General features: G+C 41.0%; 1 protein-coding gene across 8 annotated transcripts in view; it reads left to right on the forward strand.

Moving 5' to 3' along the window:
* Positions 1-18,664, forward strand: part of SCHIP1 (schwannomin interacting protein 1) — a 212,957-nt gene that overhangs the window by 189,684 nt on the left and 4,609 nt on the right. For all 8 annotated transcript variants that reach the window (XM_069083476.1, XM_069083480.1, XM_069083477.1 and 5 more), the window contains 4 exons: positions 2,192-2,309; positions 4,014-4,211; positions 6,741-6,864; positions 14,098-14,191. In XM_069083476.1, the coding sequence (XP_068939577.1) occupies positions 2,192-2,309; positions 4,014-4,211; positions 6,741-6,864; positions 14,098-14,191 (534 nt within the window). The remainder of the gene's footprint in view (positions 1-2,191; positions 2,310-4,013; positions 4,212-6,740; positions 6,865-14,097; positions 14,192-18,664) is intronic.

An 18,664-nucleotide genomic window follows, 5' to 3' on the forward strand; every position in this document is an offset into this window, starting at 1 on the left:
GATAGATAGATAGATAGATAGATAGATAGATAGATAGATAGATAGATGATACATCAAACCACAATCTAGTCTCATACAAGGGAAGTGTGTTCCCAGCAGAAGACATGGCATGTACAGACCAGTGTCCTTAAAGGCCAGGGAAACTTTCCCCCTCTCCTAGAAACTGTAGGTTTGACAGTGCCTGGAACATAGTAAGCACTGAATACATGTTTGTTGATCTATGGATAGCCTTTATTCCTTAGCACTAGCCCCTGCCCAAGGGCAGAGGAGAGCACTGTGTGCTCAAGGGAGCCCAGAGGTGTTACAAAGTAGAAAACACTCCAAACTTTAATTAATCACAGATTTCAGCAATAGGTGGCACCAGATTCCCATTGCTGCTGTGTGGTCTGGCAGCTTGAATGGCTTTACGTTTACTTGTTCCTTACTGCTTTGAATCTAAGGAAGTCTCTAAAGCGGGCTCCATGAGAATTGGCACTTTAGCATTTATGCTGTTTGGGAATAAAGTTTCATCTGCACAGGAGAAGTTGCTGATGGCCACAGAGAAGAGACAGTAATGCTAGTAGGAGTCCAGTCCGATCGTTCTCTGGACCCATGACCTGGCACAAGTTAGTTCAGTGAGCACTTCTTGGAAAGCTGGGGGAAAGTTCATGAGACAGCAGCAGTGTAGTGGTTCAAGAAATGGCCCTGAAGCCAAGGAGACCTGAGTTCAAGTCCCACCTTGGACTCATATGATGTGACACTGAGAAAAATCACTTAACCTTTCAGGATTCTGGGCAACTACCTAACACTAAAGTTGCAGAAAGTTGACTCCCTGAATTGGTAGGAATCCCTTCACCCAGAAATTCCTGATACCAATAAAATCACGGATCTAATTCCTCTCCCTTCTTGAAGATCACATAGACTGGGGCTAATGGTAGGACTGAAGGAAGTGCCCTTTTCAACTAATTATCAAATAGGTTGATTGTAGGCTTAAAGCTGGGAGCAACCCTCAAGGATCTCTAGTCCAAGTCCTGGATGGGGAAACCGAGGACCCAAGAGTTTGTGACTTCCCCAAGGTCACACAGGTAGTAATATTCTCCAGCAAGGCCCCCTGAGACATTCCTATTATAAATTACTTGAAAAAACAATAGTCTGTGTTCTCCTCCTGAAGGCTTTCTCCTCTGGGTGAGCTAGCATTTGCTCTACAGTATTTAGTTATGTCTAACCTCTGTAGGACTGTACAGTCTGAGCCAGGAAACATTCCAGCCAGTAGCCATCTTTGTCCTTCTAAGGACTCCAGATCTGAATGTGGCTGGGGGTAGAAATCAATTAGAAAGTGGTTCATTGGCTCCAAGTCCAGGCAAGCTGGTGGAAGGTGAGGCTTTTCCCATTCATTTCACAGAGATGCCCCTGAAATGGAATACCAGAATTTAGAAAATAAAACAATCACAATGGCTGACTTTTTCCAGCACTTGGAGGTTTGTGAAACATACACTACATATGTAGAGTGTCCCAAATTCCTTTAGTGCATTTTAAAGCTATTAAAACTTCCTCATTTAAAATCTAGCCCTATTTTTCACTTAACAAAGAAGACAAAAGTAGGGTTGTCTGGCTTACCCTGCACCACACAACTAAGTCAGCAGTTACATGGAATTCAAGCCCAGATACCTCCTGACTCTCGATGCAGTTTGAGGCACTCTAAACAATAAGAGTGTTACTACTTTGGGATAGATGGGGGCAGGGGGCAAAAGCAGTTGCCAGACCTATTATTTCTTTTGGATACCCATTAACAAGTCATCTATAACCTCCTTAGAGAGTTGTCTCTCACATTAAGCAGTTAGCTAAGTGACTTGTCCAGGGTCAAACATCTACTTTGTCAGCAGTTAAACCTAGCCTAGATCTTCCTGATTCCAAGGTGCATGCTTTCTCTGTCTCCTCTCTCTGGCTCTGGCTCTTTCTCTGTCTCTCTTCTCTCTATCTTTCTCTCTCTGTCTCTGTTTCTGTACATCTCTGTCTCTGTCTCTCCTCTTGGTCTCTTTTTGTCTTTCTGTCTCTGTCTCTGTCTCTCTTTCTCACCACAGAGGCTCTCAAGTAACTATCTTTGTTGGAAATACTTTCCTGAAAACTTTTTTCTCAGGGAAATAATCTTATTGCAGCTGAAGAAGAAAACCACAAATTTACAACTCACTGTGCCTTTTTTTTTTCGGTCTAGGCTACAAAGTGGGATGAACTTACAAATTTGTTTTGTGAATGACAGCGGCAGTGACAAAGACAGTGACGCAGATGACAGTAAGACGGAAACAAGCCTGGACACCCCTTTGTCACCTATGGTAAGACAACCATGGTATGGATTCCCATTGAGATATTTGACTCCCCATGAGTCTTCTCACTGAGCTCATGAAGCTACCCAGTCCATTGAGAGACAAGAGTTCGGACAGAAAAATTAAGTGAAATTTCTCACATTTTTGAAGCTCTTAGAAAATTATAATTAGTGAAAGAGGAAATTATGGTGCATTAAAAGTACAAATGAGGTATTGAAGTTATTCAGTGACTTTGAAATAAATGCAAGCTAATGTTCTGATGGAGGAAATAGATGAGGCAGAGTTCTATTCCCAAGTAAGCATGTAAGTACAAACTCCAACCATCATTGGCTGCTGCCAAAAAGATCATCAGATTAGTAGATAGAGGGTTGGAGTTGGAATCAGGGAGACCTGAGTTCACATCCTGCCTCTGGCATTTGCTATGTGACCCTGAGAAAGCCACTTAGTTTCCTCCTTAATAAAAGGAAGAGATAAGACATGGTCTCTAAAGTCAGTTCCAGCTCCAAATTTATAATCTGATACTTGTTACAAAGATACACACATACAAACTGCATAGGAGGTCAATTAAAGTCATTTTATGGGAAAGCAATAATAATTGGCAAGGCTGGGAAAGGCTTCATATAGAAGGTACTTACTACCTTAGCTGAGTCTTAAAGGGAAATGAAGAATCCAGAATGGGGAAGTGAGAAGGCAGAGCTATTCAAAGGTGATTTGTCCATTAATGATCAGATCCTGAGATCATTGGTTCATTTCTGCCCATTGAATGTCATTTACATTTACATTGATGGTTTCATTTGCTTCACAAAATCTGGTCCTCTGTGGTGTGCCCCAGATTGCATAAACTTTTGATTAAATTTCAGAATGACCCTTTGATTCTTTTTTCTTTTGTCTGACCACACCCACCCCCCTCAAAAAAAAAAAAAGGATGGGACAAGGGAAGCTTTAATTTTACAAATTCAAATCTCTCTTATAATTCATTGCATCATTTCTGTCACATCCTGCTCATACTGAAATCAGAAAGCTTCATTTCCTTCTGTTCCTGGCATTGATTGAAAAGGCATTTGGGGGTTGACTTCAGCACCAAGGACACCAAAACCATGTACTGAGATACGTGAGTGGAAAAGTGAACATTGACTCAAATCCAAAGCATTCTGACATACAAAGTTGTTGTGGAATAGAAGAGTGATTCTGCTGCTCCCTAATGGGGGACTTTAATTTTTTCTCATCTTATTAAGTATTACTAGAATTTCTCGACCTATGTGAATAGCAATAGGGAAAAGGAGCATCCTTACTTTTCTCCTGTATTTTTTGTAGGGAAAGTTTCTAATATTTTCTCCCGCTGCAAATAATGCTAACTTTTGTCTTTCAGTCTGTTCCAGCTCTACATTTAGGGTCTGAGAGGCAGCTAGGTGGTGCAGTGAATAGAGCACTGGCCCTGGACTCAGGAAGAGTTGAGTTCAAATGTGGCCTCAGACACTTAACACTTACTAACCACATGACCTTGAGCAAGTCACTTAACCCCAATTGCCCTGCCTTCCCCCCTCCAAAAAAAAAAAAGAAAAATAAATAAGTAAATGTATGATCTGATACTCGGTACAAAGATACACAAATACAAAATGCATAGGAGGTCAATTAAAGTAATTGGGACCCATTTCCTGGAGCATGGAAAAATGAAAGAAGTTCTTGACTGTTGCTGTTCTTGTGACCCCACAGAGCAAGCAGAGCTCTTCATACTCTGACAGAGACACAACTGAAGAGGAGTCGGAGTCTCTGGATGACATGGATTTTCTCACCAGACAAAGGAAGCTGCAGGCAGAGGCCAAGATGGCACTCGCTATGGCCAAACCAATGGCCAAAATGCAAGTAGAAGTGGAGAAACAGAACAGGAAAAAATCTCCAGTGGCTGATCTTGTAAGTGTCCATGCAGATGTTTAGAAAGCTGCTAAGCAGATGTTGTCATCAGTCCTTCCCTACTCGAGTTACACAATCCTGGATTTCTCAATGGCACTTTTTAAAAAAGTACCCAATGTCATTGAGAAACAGGTCACTGTGATTCTTTCTGTTCCCAGTACTCTGGCTCTTTCTATACAGTAGCTATATAAGCAAAAGATTTCTCAGAAGGGAAACTAACATTAGAAAGAGGACCTTCAGAACTAGAAGAGACCTTGGAAATAATAGCAGTAGATATAGAAAAGATATAAAGAAAAGAAATAATCTTTTCTACCTCATTTTACAGATAGAAATGTGAGGCCAAGAGAGGCCCCATAGTGAGTTAATAATAAAATGTTATTTTCAACCAGTCTCCTCCTTTCAAACCAGTGTCCTTTGTACTCTACCAGACTTCCAATTTTTCTTGTATGAATTGCTGAATTTTTTAAATTTGCATTTCCTTTTTTTCAGAATTTATTTATTTTTAGTTTTCAATATTGATTTCCACAAGATTTTGAGTTCCAAATTTTCTCCCTACCCCCACCCCAAGATGGCATACTTACTGATTACTACTTCCCCTAGTCTGCCCTCTCAGATATCCACCCCTATCCCTCCCCTTACCCCCTTACCCCTTACTTTCTTGTAGGGCAAGTTGGATTTCTATACCCCATTGCCTGTATATCTTATTTCCCAGTTGCATGTAACAACAATTTTTTAACATTTTTTTTAAAAATTTTGAGTTCCAGATTCTCTCCCTTCTTCCCTCCTCACTCACCCCAACTGAGAAGACAAGAAATTCAACATAGGTTATACATGTGTAGTAATGCAAAACATTTCCATAGTAGTCATGTTGTGAAAGATTAACTATATTTCCCTCCATCCTATCCCACCCCCTATTTATTCTATTTTTCTCCTTTGACCCTGTCTGTTTTCAAAAGTGTTTGCTTCTGACTACCCTCTCCCCCAAATATACCCTCCCTTCTATCACCCCCTCCTCTCATCCCCTTCCCCCCTACTTTCCTGTAGGGTAAGACACCCAATTGAGTGTGTATGTTATTCCCTCCTTAAGCCAAATCCAATGAGAGTAAGGTTGATTCATTCCCTTTCACCTTCCTGTTCTTCCCCTCCATTGTAATAGCTTTCTCTTGCCTCTTTTATGTGAGATAATTTACTCTATTCTACCTCTCCCTTTCTCCTTCTCCCAATATATTCCTCTCTTACCTCTTAATTTTGTTTTTTAGATATCATCCCTTCATATTCAATTCACCCTGTGCCATCTGTCTATGTATACGTGTACACACATATACACATATACATATATACACACATACACCCACTTATACATGCATATATATGTATATAAATATATATATTCCCTTCAACTATCTTCACACTGAGAAGAAATTTGTATTTCTTGCTGAATTCTTCTTAATATGTATGTCTTCATTAGCTTCCCTAGGTCATATTAGCCATATATTAAAGCTTTTGAACCCCAAAGAATTTTAAAAACTCAGTTTCTTAAAAATGACTTAGTCATAGACTGAAAGCCAAAAGTTAGCATTATTTGCAGTGGGAGAAAATACTAGAAATTTTCTCTACAAATGCAGGAGAAAAGCAAAGATGCTCCTTTTCCCCATTGTTATTCACAAAGGTATTGAAATTCTAGTAATAGCAATAAGATGAGAAAAAATTAAAGGCATAAACATAGGTAAAGAAAAGACAAAAATATCTCTTTTTTGTTTGTGCCATAATGTTTTACTCAGAGAAACCCTAGAGACTCAGCAAAAAAGCTAATTATGACAATCAATAAATCTAATAAAGTAGCAAGATACTAAATAAATTCATAAAAATGTGTGGCCATATCAACTTCCTTGCTTGTATATTTCATATTTCCAACCCTAGTTCTATAATGCATCAGAGAGCTCTAAATACTCATTTGGTTCTACAGTTAGACCCTGAGGGTACACTGTATTCCTAGATCTATCCCTTCAGAAGACTCACAATTTAATAATATTTTATTAAAAGTCAATCATAAGATATAACAACTATTTTAAAGTAGCTTGGACAAAAGGCACCTGTACAGCCACTGATCCAGGGCGCCCTTACTAAAAAGACATAAATTGAGAAGTGTTAAAAGTATACTTCCTAAATTAATAGTAACTGAATAGCAATAAATGTTCTTCCTTTTTATGGAATACTGAACAGTGCCCTGACCTTTTTAAGTAGGAAGTCTAGCTTTGAACCCCATCTCACCAAGTTCCTACATGTATGATTAAGTCTCAAGTTCCCTCATCTACAAGATAGGGACTATAACCTTGGTCAACCATTTTGTAGTATTGTTGAGAGGAAAGTACTTTATAAACCTTAGAATGTTGTATAAATGTGAATAAGTATGATGATGGTGGTGATGGTGGTAGTGATGGTGGTGATGATGGGTGGATATCTTGGGGCAAATGATTGATCAAACAATCCTATTTAAGTTTTTTTCCCCTTTTCCCCCCAAATCTTTAGCTGCCACACATGGCTCATATAAGTGAATGTTTGATGAAAAGAAGTTTAAAACCTACTGACCTGAGAGACATGACCATTGGGCAGCTACAAGTGATAGTCAATGATCTCCACTCCCAAATAGAGAGTAAGTATAACATACATCATTTGCTCCAGTTGAATTCAACAAACATTTATTAAACATCTACTAAATGCAGTACAGCGGTATGCTAGGTGCTGGCAGAGAGATGTTTAGATAAACCACCGTCCTGATCTTTATAGAATTTATAATCTACTAGAAGGACTTGCCACATAGATAAGTAATTATGCCTTGAATTAACCATGTGACAAAATACTGAATGTTTTCAAATGGAGCATGAGGATAACCTAGATGTCTTTATTCACAGTGATTCGACAAGCACATGAGTACCCACTTAAGTGTTCATCTATTTCTGTGGAGGGAATAGGCTAAAAATATGGCTAAGATGAGGGTATGAAAATCTCAGTGGGCCCCATCTCTAACCCACTTCGACTTAAGAGATGCACAAAGGGCACCAGACCGGCCAATGACCAAGAAGTGCAAAGAGAAATATCAGAAAGCTCCTTCATCCAACCCAAGATGAAAACCAAGCGAGAGTTGCTGAAAGATGGGCCCTACCAGAGAAACCAGCACAAAATCAGATGAACAAATCATGGGCCTATGGCAGCACTCTGAGTAGGGAAGCCTATGGTTGTGGATCATGGTAATATCTCAACAAGGGAAGCCCTGGGGGGGGGAGGTGGGGGAGGGATAGTCTATAGCAGGTCCCTGACCAGGGACAACCAACCACAAATCTCTGACCAGGTATCTAGTTCCTGGACAGTACTCAGAAAGCAAACATGACAGAAGTGGAAGATAGAGGCAAGAGCCTAAGGAAGTAGGGTCAGAGCCAAACAGGACCTGACCACCTCATTCAAGAAGGTAGGAAAAGGTGGAGGCACTGGCAAAAATTCCTAAATCAGGAGCCGAGGCTAGAGATATGAACAAACCCCAAAAAACTCACTGGACACTTGAAAAATGTTATGGATAAAGATACAACCAAGATGAGAACCCAGAAGATAGTTTTACAACACTGATAATATAATGGGAAATAAGGAGATAAATATTCCATTAAAATCTTAATGACTTCAAAGGTCACAGTGGAAATTAAATAGGAAAAAACAGAGGGACTGGTAGTTGGGTTTTTTTTTCTGCCTTGATGACCTTAACAGAGGAAATAAAAGGGAAGTATATATGAATATAGGGAAGAAATGAGGAAGAGAGATGCAATACTTACTATTTCTTATAACTGGGGTGTATAAGAAGAATATACACAATGTAAGAAGGAGTGAGGTACAGAAATAACATCTGGAACAAACAAAAGACAATTACAGAGAGCAAAAGAGAGAGAGAGGAGAGGGAGAAAGAAGAGAGAAAGAGAAAAGAGAGAGGAAGAAGAGAAAGAGAAGAGAGAGGGAGAGAGAGAAAATACTGTATTACAACATTAAAGGGCAGGTGATAAGAAATTTAAGAGGAAAGATAAAGTTGGAGGGACCATAGCCATAAGCAAAACAAACTCCAATTTTGGTAGACAGATAATAATCAGAGGACTAAAAGGGGGCAGGGGTGTAAGAACCAGTGAATGATGGCAGTCTCAGCCAGGGAAATAGATGGCACAGTAAATAGAATGCCAAGCCTGATGTCAGCAATATTCATCTTTCTTGAGATCAGATCTGGCCTCAGATACTTCCTGACTTAACCCTATGTGCCTCAGTTTCTTCATCCATAAAATGAGCTGGAGAAGGAAATGGCAAACCACTCCAGTATCTTCACCAAGAAAACCCCAAATGGATTCATGAAGAGTCTGATACAACTGAAAATAACTGAACAACAATGGAATGAAAATAATTTAAGCCATTGGAGAAATATTTATTATTCATGGTTTGGCCATGCCAATACAATAAAATGACAATATTACTTAATTCATTTTTTCAGTGCTATTTATATTTTTAGCCAAACTACTACCAAAGGGTTACTTTATAGAACCAGAAAAAAAATAATAACAAAATTCATGTAGAGGAACAAATGATCAAAAAAATTTCATGGGGAAAATGGAAAAAAAAATGAGAAAGGATAGGACTTAGCCATCCCAAAAGGCAATTATCATCCAAACTATTTAGTACTGGTTAAAAATAGCAAAGTAGATCAGTGGGACAGATCAGAAACATTCTGTAGAAGCACATGAGCATGATAGCATAGAGTGGGAAAAAACAAAGTTCCCAAATTCTCGTGGAAGAACTCATTATTCAATAAACTCTATGGGGAAAACTGAAAACTAGTGTGGCAGAAATGAGGTTCACATCAACATTTCATACTCTATTTCACTAACAGCCTCAAAAGATACCTAATCTAGGTACCAGTGAATTAGGAGATAAAATTATGGATAAGCGTTCTTGACCAAACAAGGGATTAAGAGAGAAAGCTCTGCATTAGTACAACTATTCTGAAAAGTCATTGGAATTAGATCCAAAAAGTCACTAACTTGTACATATTCTTTGACACAGCAATACTTCTCCTAGGCTCATATCCAAAGAGTTCAAAGAAAGATGAAAAATTCCCATCAGTACAAAAATATTCATAGTAGCACTTTTTGATGTGGCAAAGAATAGGGAAGTAAGGATCTGTCAGCTGGACAGTGGCCAACCAAGTTCTAGCATATGAATGGAATGGAATGTTTTTGTGCTGTAACAAAAGGCACAAATTCAGAGAACCCTAAGAGGACTTGTATGAACTCATAGAGAGGTAAGTGAGAAAATCAGGAGAAGAGTTCTTACAAAGTCTACAATATTGTAAAAGAAAAAAAATGTTCAAATACTTGAGAACTCTCACCAAGGCAACATGAGAAGAGGGCTATTGGCAAGCCCGTCTTCAGAGGAATGATGATGAAACCTGCTCCCTATCTGTTTATGAACTATTGGGAGTTCAGAGAAAAAATGATTTGCTTCTATTAAATTTATGTAAATAAAGCTACCAATTCTCTATCTGGGAATGATTTTCTTTCCTTAAATTAAAAAAAAAATAGTCTGCAGTTTCTTTTCATAAAGAATAAATTGCTACCAATGCTAGACACTGAAGAGCTTTAAAATCCATTTCACTGTTTTACTGTTTATTTCTTTGCTGTTCTTGAGATCACAAAGTAGGTATCTGGTGGTTTTTGAAGGATACACATGAGATTTTAGTTCACAGACTATCCAGGTTGGAAGGGATCAGGGGCCAATCTAGTCCAACGCATGCTTGGCCAAGAATCCCAGCTCCAGCATACCCAGCAAGTGGCCATCCTGTCATTTCTTGAAGGCCTCTACAGAAGGGGAACCCATTACCTCCAGTGGAGACCCCTTCTTCTTTGGCACAGTCCCTATTGTTGGGATGTTCAGATCATGTTGGATCTTTAATTAACATTGATGCTACTTATGATTTTAGAAGTGAGTAGCCAAATAGTCTACAACTATTTATTATTTTCTTGCTTTGCACTAGACACACATGAATGAATGCATGAGTTATGTGCAAAACCCTTTTCTAAATGTGGGAAATACATGTAGAAAAGCAAAACAGTCCCTGCCCTCAGGAGGCTCTCTAATATGGGGAGACAACAAATACAGGTGGTCCAGGGGGCGTCATTTTCCTCCCTTGGTGCATGATGCCCCTGTTCTTTCCTTCAAGGGACCTTGATGCCTCAGCCAGACCAGTCTGTCTGTGCCAAACTATAAGGACAAAACAAAACCAAAAACAGTCCCTACCCTCAAGGAACATACTTCCCAATGGAGGAAACAACATGTAAATAAGCAAGATGTGCACCGAGTAGATGGACAGTAACCTTAGAGGAGAAGACAGCTGGGGAAACCTCTTGAAGAAGGCAGTATTTGATCTGAGTCTTAAAGTTAAGAAAGCCTGGGATTCCAAGAGACGGAACTACATACTACTTTTTAGATGGTGGCGCATATTTAAAGTTGGGATGCCAAGGGTCCGTATGTTCTTTGGGTCCCCTGCTACATTGAGGTCCTCAGGTGGAAATTAGCGAGGCCAAACCCTAAAGTTCTCTGGGAGAATTCTCATTATGGAAAGAGAAAAACATGCCACTTAACCCGTCCTTTCCGGTAGCACTGGCCAAATGAGCACATGTGACTCTTGGTTCATAAGGGATGGAATTATTCCCAGAGATGTAGCTTTTATTCCAGGTCTTTGCTGTTGTTTTTCTTTCTGGCATACCTTCTCCCAGGAGGCTAATTAAGTCCTTCCTGCTGTCACTGGGGTTTCAGATGGTAGCACTAATCTGCTATTTCTTATTTTCTTCGTAACATCAATCTTTCAGGGAGCCTGACTCCAGGCATCTTTCCCCAGGGTGATTTTAAGGATCATGAGCAGTGGGTCTTAATAGAAGACCATCAGGCATGAGAGAGCAGCCCCAGACTATTATTGTGAAAGTTGCATTCTTCTTTTCTGTCTCCCAACTAGATAGGAGCATTCTAGTGAGGCAACCCCTGTATGTCTTATATTAGACTCAATGTCAATACTTGTCCAGGATTCAGGAGCGTAGCAAGTAACAAGACGTAAACATTCAACAAATCAACAAATATGAAAACTTGCAGAGTCATCTCAAACCAAAGTGTCTAGAGAAGGTACACACACTGGAAAACCCAACTGTCCGGTTACAGCCGTTTATCAGTACAGAGATAGGTTGCCAATTGTTCTAAGATCCCACAAACGAGAGTCTTCAAAAAGAGAGACCTGGGTAAAAAATCTCTTCAGGAGATCCTGTAAATGAGAAAGGCCAAATTTTATCCCAGCCCAGGACTCCTCATGTAGCCAATCACTGTGTTCCTCTCTCAGAGCCAGATGCCCCAACTGCCCCACAGAATTCTAAGGTTTCTGCAGGATTTGGGGGGAGCGGTCTCTTTTTCTACTGTGATTATTTCAAGCTTCTCTACCAACTGTGTTCCTTTCATTGTTGGGGGGGGGGGCAATGACTAACACCCAATTCTATTTAACCACTTAACATCCAATAGATATTACTTCAAGGACATAGCAAGAACAACCATACAAATATGTCCCCTGAATATATCAGAGCCCTACTCTCCCCTATACCACTTTGGTCTCCTGTGGGAAGTAGGCTTATAATTTAGTTCAATTCCTTTATAGCACTGGTCCCACCAAAGCCAGAATCTCTGCTAGATGAGTCCTTTTCTAAGCTCCCACTGCACTAACTCTGAAGGTCACTCTTGGCTCCTTGGAGCATCATTGCTTCACTGGGTCTGGAACCTAGACCCTGGAATTCTGGGATTCTGAAGTACCATCTTGGACCCTTTGAACTCACAATATGTTGGTGTCTTCACTTCCTTCACCTAGAACCAAAAAGAATAAACACAGAGGCCAAGGACCAAGGCCCTTTGGCCATATGGCTTCAGAGGGAGAAGGCCCAATACCTTTCCTCTTACACCTAGCCTCTTACCAGATGCTGTGATCAAGAGTCAACAAGATCCCCCCAAGAGTGAATGAGGCAAAACAGCAACAATTATGTTCTGAACCCCAGGTGTGAAAACTGTAATGTTGTCTCAGCTCTTTTTGAAACCAAATTCTAGCCTTTTTTCTTCCTCCTTAACAAGCTCTTTTCTTAATAGAAATTTCTTTTCCCACTTGAGTGGCACTGTAATTATTTTTTAATCTCCTGACTCTTTTTCTTTCACATTGTTATTTGGAATGCAGTTTCCTGGTTGGGGGAACTGGCCACGTGTATTATAAAAATGAAAATGCCAGACTAGTTCAGAGTACATCAGATCAGACCAAACCAGATCTCAGCATATCAGACCGGACCAGATCCTACCAGACAAGACCAGATCAGATCAAACCATATCATACCATCCAAGACCAGACCATACTATATCAGACAGACAACACAACCCATGACAGAACATGTAAATTGTTGACATTCTTGGCATAATTGCACCTACTTGGATACATTTCAAATTTAATAGTTGATGATGTCGGGAATAATCCAATTCTGTCCCAGAAGCATTTACTGAGTATGTAGCCAGCACCATGTAGTGAGCCTGACCGGGGAGACAAAAGGCCTCAAGGAACTTGTGTTCTACTGAGTAAACTCGGCTGAGTTGATACTGTATATGTACACAGATTAGTTGTTTGTCCTTCGTTCTTGAAGAGGATCAACAGAGATAAATAACTCTAAAGGAAGTTATAAGTAGATAAGAGAATAAGTTAGCATAGGGGAAATCCAGAAAGGCTTTTTGGAGGAGAGCATCTGAGCTGCGCCTTGGAAGCTGGGCTTCCACGGGGCGGAGGTGAGGCTGCACAGCCTCCCCAGTAGGAGGACAGGCTTCTTTAGACAATTGAATTGACTAAAATAATGTAAATGAAGAAACATGCTAAATACTAACCAAAGTCAAATCTTTTGCAATCAATGTTGGTTCCATATGACTAATGTGAAAGCATTCTGGCTTGCTTTCTTTTAAAGAAGGGGGTCAGCAAGCTGACTTGGGGGTCAAATCCAGCCTCTTGTCTGTTTTTGTACCTCCAGATGCCTGTTTTTCTAGATCCTACAAGCTAAGGATGGTTTTATCTTTTTAAAATTTAACAAAACTTTATTTTGAAATGTTTGCTGAGGGACTCATGATGGAGAGGGCTCTCCACATCCAGATAAAGAGCTGCAGAGTCTGGATGTAGACTGAAGCAAATTACCCGCTCTCTCTCTTTTTTGCTTTTGCTGGATATAATTATTCTTTACAACTTGACTAATGTTTAGTGTGGAACCTACATAGGATCATGTCATCATGGAGCAGGAGGGGGGAGGCAAGAGAGGGGGAGAAAATTTGGAACTCAAGGGATTGTGGAACTGAATGTTGCAAATTAAAAGTAAATAAATAAATTTTTAAACATGTTTGCTGACTCTTGTTTCAAGGCCTGGTCAACTCTAAGTTTGGGCCATTCCCAATTGCCATATCATATCGTTGCCTAACTGTCCTTCATTGGTTTATCTGTTTGTTTTAAGGGAGTGTGATATTAGAAAAAGATTATTGTGTCAAAAACAAGATACATCAATAAAGCTCTGTCTTAAAACGCATCATTCTGGAAATGCCCCGGCATCCTGGCCAGCCACTTTGCTCCTTGAAATCTTCATGCTGAAAGCAAAAGCCAGTGGCCTGGCGATAGAGAGCAGCAAAGCCTTCGGGAAGCTCTGGAGGCCGTTCTCTTTTCCTCCCTGCGGTTCTGAAATGAGAGGAGGTGCCAGGGGCTCAAGGCTCACACACCTTCTCACGTATTGACACTAGTCTGTCTTTGCTTTGGCCCCAGGCTTGAATGAAGAGCTGGTGCAGCTGCTTCTCATCCGAGATGAATTGCACACGGAGCAAGATGCCATGCTGGTTGACATAGAAGATTTGACTAGGTGAGTGTTGAGGTCCCGATGAGATTTCCAGCATTTGTGCTCTGGACTTGCTGTGTCACCACCCCTCCCCTCCCCCAGTAGAAAGTAAGTTCCTTGAGGGCAGGGACCATTTCATTGTCTATCTTTGTACCCCCAGTCCCTAACTTGGCATCTGGTACATAGCAGGCACTTGATTAAGCAATGTTTCTTGGTTGGACTGGATTGGATTAGGAAATGTCAGAACTCCATCTGTAATAACAGTAATGGCTAACATTTGTACAGCACTGAGTCGTCCCAGGTGCTGTGCTAAGCACTTTACAAATATTATCACATTGATTGGCAAAACAACCCTGAAAGGCAGGTGCTATTATCATTCCCATTTTGTAGATGAGGAAACTGAGGCAAACAGGGTTAAGTGACTTGCCCAGGGGTCACACAGCTAGTAAGTGTCTGAGTTCAGATTTGAACTCAAGTCTTCCTGACTTCCAGTCCAATGCACTGACCATTATACCACCCTACTCAGGACACAGGAGTGTGTGTATGTGTGTGTGTGTGTGTGTGTGTGTGAGAGAGAGAGAGAGAGAGACAGAGACAGAGACAGAGAGACAGACAGAGAGAGACAGAGACAGAGAGAGACACAGAGACAGAGAGAGAGAGCTGGCTATTTCTCTGCAGAAGTGGCAGATCTTTCTTTTTTCAAAGCCCCAAAAAAAGCAACCCCTCCATGACCGCCATTTTCAGCTCCCAGTCCTGACTAAAGGCATTGCTTTCTTAACCACTGAAGAAGCTCTTTCCATTTTCCCTGAATCAGAGGCTTTTAGGGAGATCCTCCCCACTGGGGCCTCCACTGATTCCATCTGACAGAGCTGTCCCAGTGGGGAAGGGGCCCTGAACCAGACAGAAAGGCCATGGAGGCCACTCTCCGACTCCTCCTTCCCCATGCAGAGAAGGCAGCCTTGGAAAGAGCCCTGCTTGGCCCCAGCCTCCACCAGGCCCAGCACCTGCTGACACATTGCCCTTCCTGCATACAAATCACAAAGTACACACCTGCATTTGGCCTGAGATCCAGGAGCCCCCCTGCCAAGGGGGCAATCCCTCCCTCCTTCAGACACAAACAAACTGGGTCAAAGCTGGTGGGATGGCACAGTTCTTCCATTCACCCACAAGACCCATGACCATGGCAGGGAGCATGCAAGAGTGAAGTGCTCCAAAGGCCATTGGGGCAGTGTGGAATCTGCCTCCTTCCCAGGGGCCCAGCCTGGTGGTCTAGAGGAGGAGGCAGAAGGTCTGAGATGGCCCCACCACAGATGTAAGCTCTGCCACCACCGCAGAGACTTAATACCCACCCAACCCAAGAGCCTCGGTCACAGAAGCGGAAACCAGAAGCTTGTCCAAATGCCCTAGGGTGCTAGGATAAAGACTGAGGGCCCAGGCCTGCTAACTCCCAGCCAAAGGCTAGGACCAGGCTAGGAGGGCTATGGGCAGCACGGGGTAGTAGAGAGAGCCCCAAGCTCAGGGGGAGAAAACCTGGCTTCCACTTCTGACTATGCACTTACTGGTCGTGTGAACCTGGGCAAGTCATTGTCCTATAGGTCTCTAGAAAATGAGGAACTGGCACTAGATGTCTAGGTGATATGGTGCCTAGTGCTCTAGGTTTGAAGGCAGGAAGAGCTGAGTTTGAATCTGCCTTGGACCCTTACTAATATGTGACTCTAGGCAAATCACTTCACACCCTGTTGGCCTCAGTCTCCTCACCTGTAAAATGACCACATGGCTTCTCAGGTGCCATTTGAGCTTTGATCTAGAGAGCCAGTCTAATGCAACAAGCACAAATTAAGAGCCTACCACCGTGCTGGCACTGTTGTAAGGATCAGAAACACAAAAAACAGCAAAGAAACTGTGTCTAGACCTGATGATCCAGGGAAAATGCAAGCGGGATCATGGAGAGGTCACTTTGGGGGCTGAGCTGAGCCTTGAAGGAAAACAGCGAGTTTAAGCAGGGAAGCATCCCAGGCATTGGGCACAGCTTGGGCAAAAATGCTGAGGGAGGAAATAGGCAGTTCAGTTTGTCAGGGAAAATGCTATGAAGGGGAGTAACAGACAGTAAGTCTGGAAAGAGAGGCAGGAGCCAGACTGGGAAGGACTTCAAATGCCATCCCACAGAGCATGGGCATCATCCTAGAGACAGTGGGCAGTGCCTGAGCAGGGAGGGATATGAGCAGACAAAAAGGTGTTATGAGGCTTATACACTGGCAGCTGCATTGGGAAGGAGAGAGATCGGGGGGAAGCCAGGGGTCCGATTAGGAGACGTTTGCATCATCCAGGTGAGAGAATAAATATAGCAGTTGTCAGGAGCACACATCTAATTAATTTACATGATCTCGAATTTATTCAGGGAAGAGAGTGAAAAAAACTACAAAAATAGTGCTTGGGAGGGGCGGCCAGGTAGCACAGCGAGTAAGAGCACTGGCTCCAGTGTCAGGATGACCTGGGATCGAATCCGGGCTCAGACACTTAGCACCCACCCAGAAACACCTGGCCGTGTAACCTTGAGCAAATTACTTAACCCCGATTGCTTTAAAAAAAAAAATAGTGCTTGGGGCCCTTCCCATGGTATCCCTTCTCTGACTATGTCAAGCTTGCTAAATTAATTTATCTAGTAATGATGGCCCCAGCCACAGCCTATTCCAGGGCCTTGTGGTGGTATGGAGAGGATCCTGGATTCTTAAAGGCTGCACTCATGGAGGAAGGTTCCCCCTTACTAAAAAGGCTTCAGGGATCAACCTGGCAGGAGACTGTAGGCTCGGCATTTGAAGACCAGCCTAGGGCAAATTCGAAGAGCTTATTACCGGTCACTTGCGGGGCAATGAAGGTTTGAGCCCTAGCAATTCCCCAGGCCAAGTTACAGAGCCAGTCCTCATACCTACAGGTGCCCAGATCCTTGAGATACTGAAGGACCAAAGAATATGATGTAAAAATAGTGTGGATAAACAAAGACATGTGGCATAGCTTTGTCCAGGTTTTCACCAGGATGAACAGAAAAGTGCTTCCTTTTGAACACTTTACACTTCTCATGGTCTCATCTCTAAAGGCAAAATATAGACAAGTTTGTCTTAGTTCCCTTTTCCATACCTTACCTGAGTGCTAAATCCCAGGATAGAATAATAACAATAGAATCTATTCTTAACATTTTGAGATTTGCAAAGTACTTTAACTATGCTCTCATTTGAGTTTCACAACAGCCCTGGGAAGTCAGCGTTATCATTACCCCTACTTTACAGATGAGGAAACTGAGGCAGGCAGAAGTTTAATGACTTCTCCAAGGTCACACAGGTAGTAACTGCAGCCAAATTTTAACTTGAATCTCCCAGGCTCTGAGGGCAGTGTTCTGTCCACTGTGCCACCACACTGCCTTGTGACAAAGCAGAACCACTCCTTTCACATCAGTCAGGTCTTTATAAAGTGTCAACAACATGCCAAGCACTGTGTTTGGCACTGGAGACACAAGTACAAAGAATCGCCCCATCAGATCTCTGAGGTTTGTTGTGTGGATCAAATGAGATAAAAGCTGTAAAGTTCCTTGCAAACCTTATTATTACTGCTATTATTAATAATGATACTTTTTACAGTGGGTTTAAATGGATATAAAACCCATGCCACCCTTACTGTCCCCCAATGAGTGAATTCCCTCAGAACAAAAGACAATAATACAGGGCTGTTGTATCTTCTAAAAGACGTCTGTGCAAAGAGATCTGTGAACTCTCAATCAGTGATGAATTCTAACAGTGAGAATAAAGATCAGTGCCCTATACACTTGGAACAACAATCACATTTTTTATAATTGCAAAATATTTCGTGCTCACTTCACAGCAGAAAGTACTAGAGAGACCACAGACCAAAAATATTCATTTTAATGGCTTTGGGACAGAGGTGCTCTGTTAAACTAAATATAAACCTCTGGTAACAAATAGGGACAAGGCATCAATTCCATTCAACAAACCTATTAATTATTATATACGTATAACTAATTATTTATTCATCATTATACTAAATTAATTAAACATCAATATATTTTATTATAAGATGATACATAATATAATGATATATTATATGGCATATAATAATATAATATAAAATGTAGTATTATGATATGCAATATACTATATTTTAATATTGCATATTATAATTATATAGCATTAATTATTATATTTTAATATATTTTATAATTGGATATCATTCATTATTCTACTATATTTTAATATGTTATAATTGTATATCATTAATTATTATACTATATTTTAATAATATAAGTAGGTGTCATTATCATACTATATTTTAATATCATATAATTGTCAATTTACAACTTTAATATATAATGTGATGAATACATAATTATAAATTTACAAAGCACTGGGGATACATGCATAGATGATAGATAGATAGACAGATAGATAGATAGATAGATAGATAGATAGATAGATAGATAGATAGATA

The sequence above is a fragment of the Petaurus breviceps genome, unplaced genomic scaffold (genome assembly GCF_028583685.1).
Source record: "Petaurus breviceps papuanus isolate PSGF00001 unplaced genomic scaffold, PetGlider_PUasm1.0 173, whole genome shotgun sequence".
Taxonomy (NCBI): domain Eukaryota; kingdom Metazoa; phylum Chordata; class Mammalia; order Diprotodontia; family Petauridae; genus Petaurus; species Petaurus breviceps.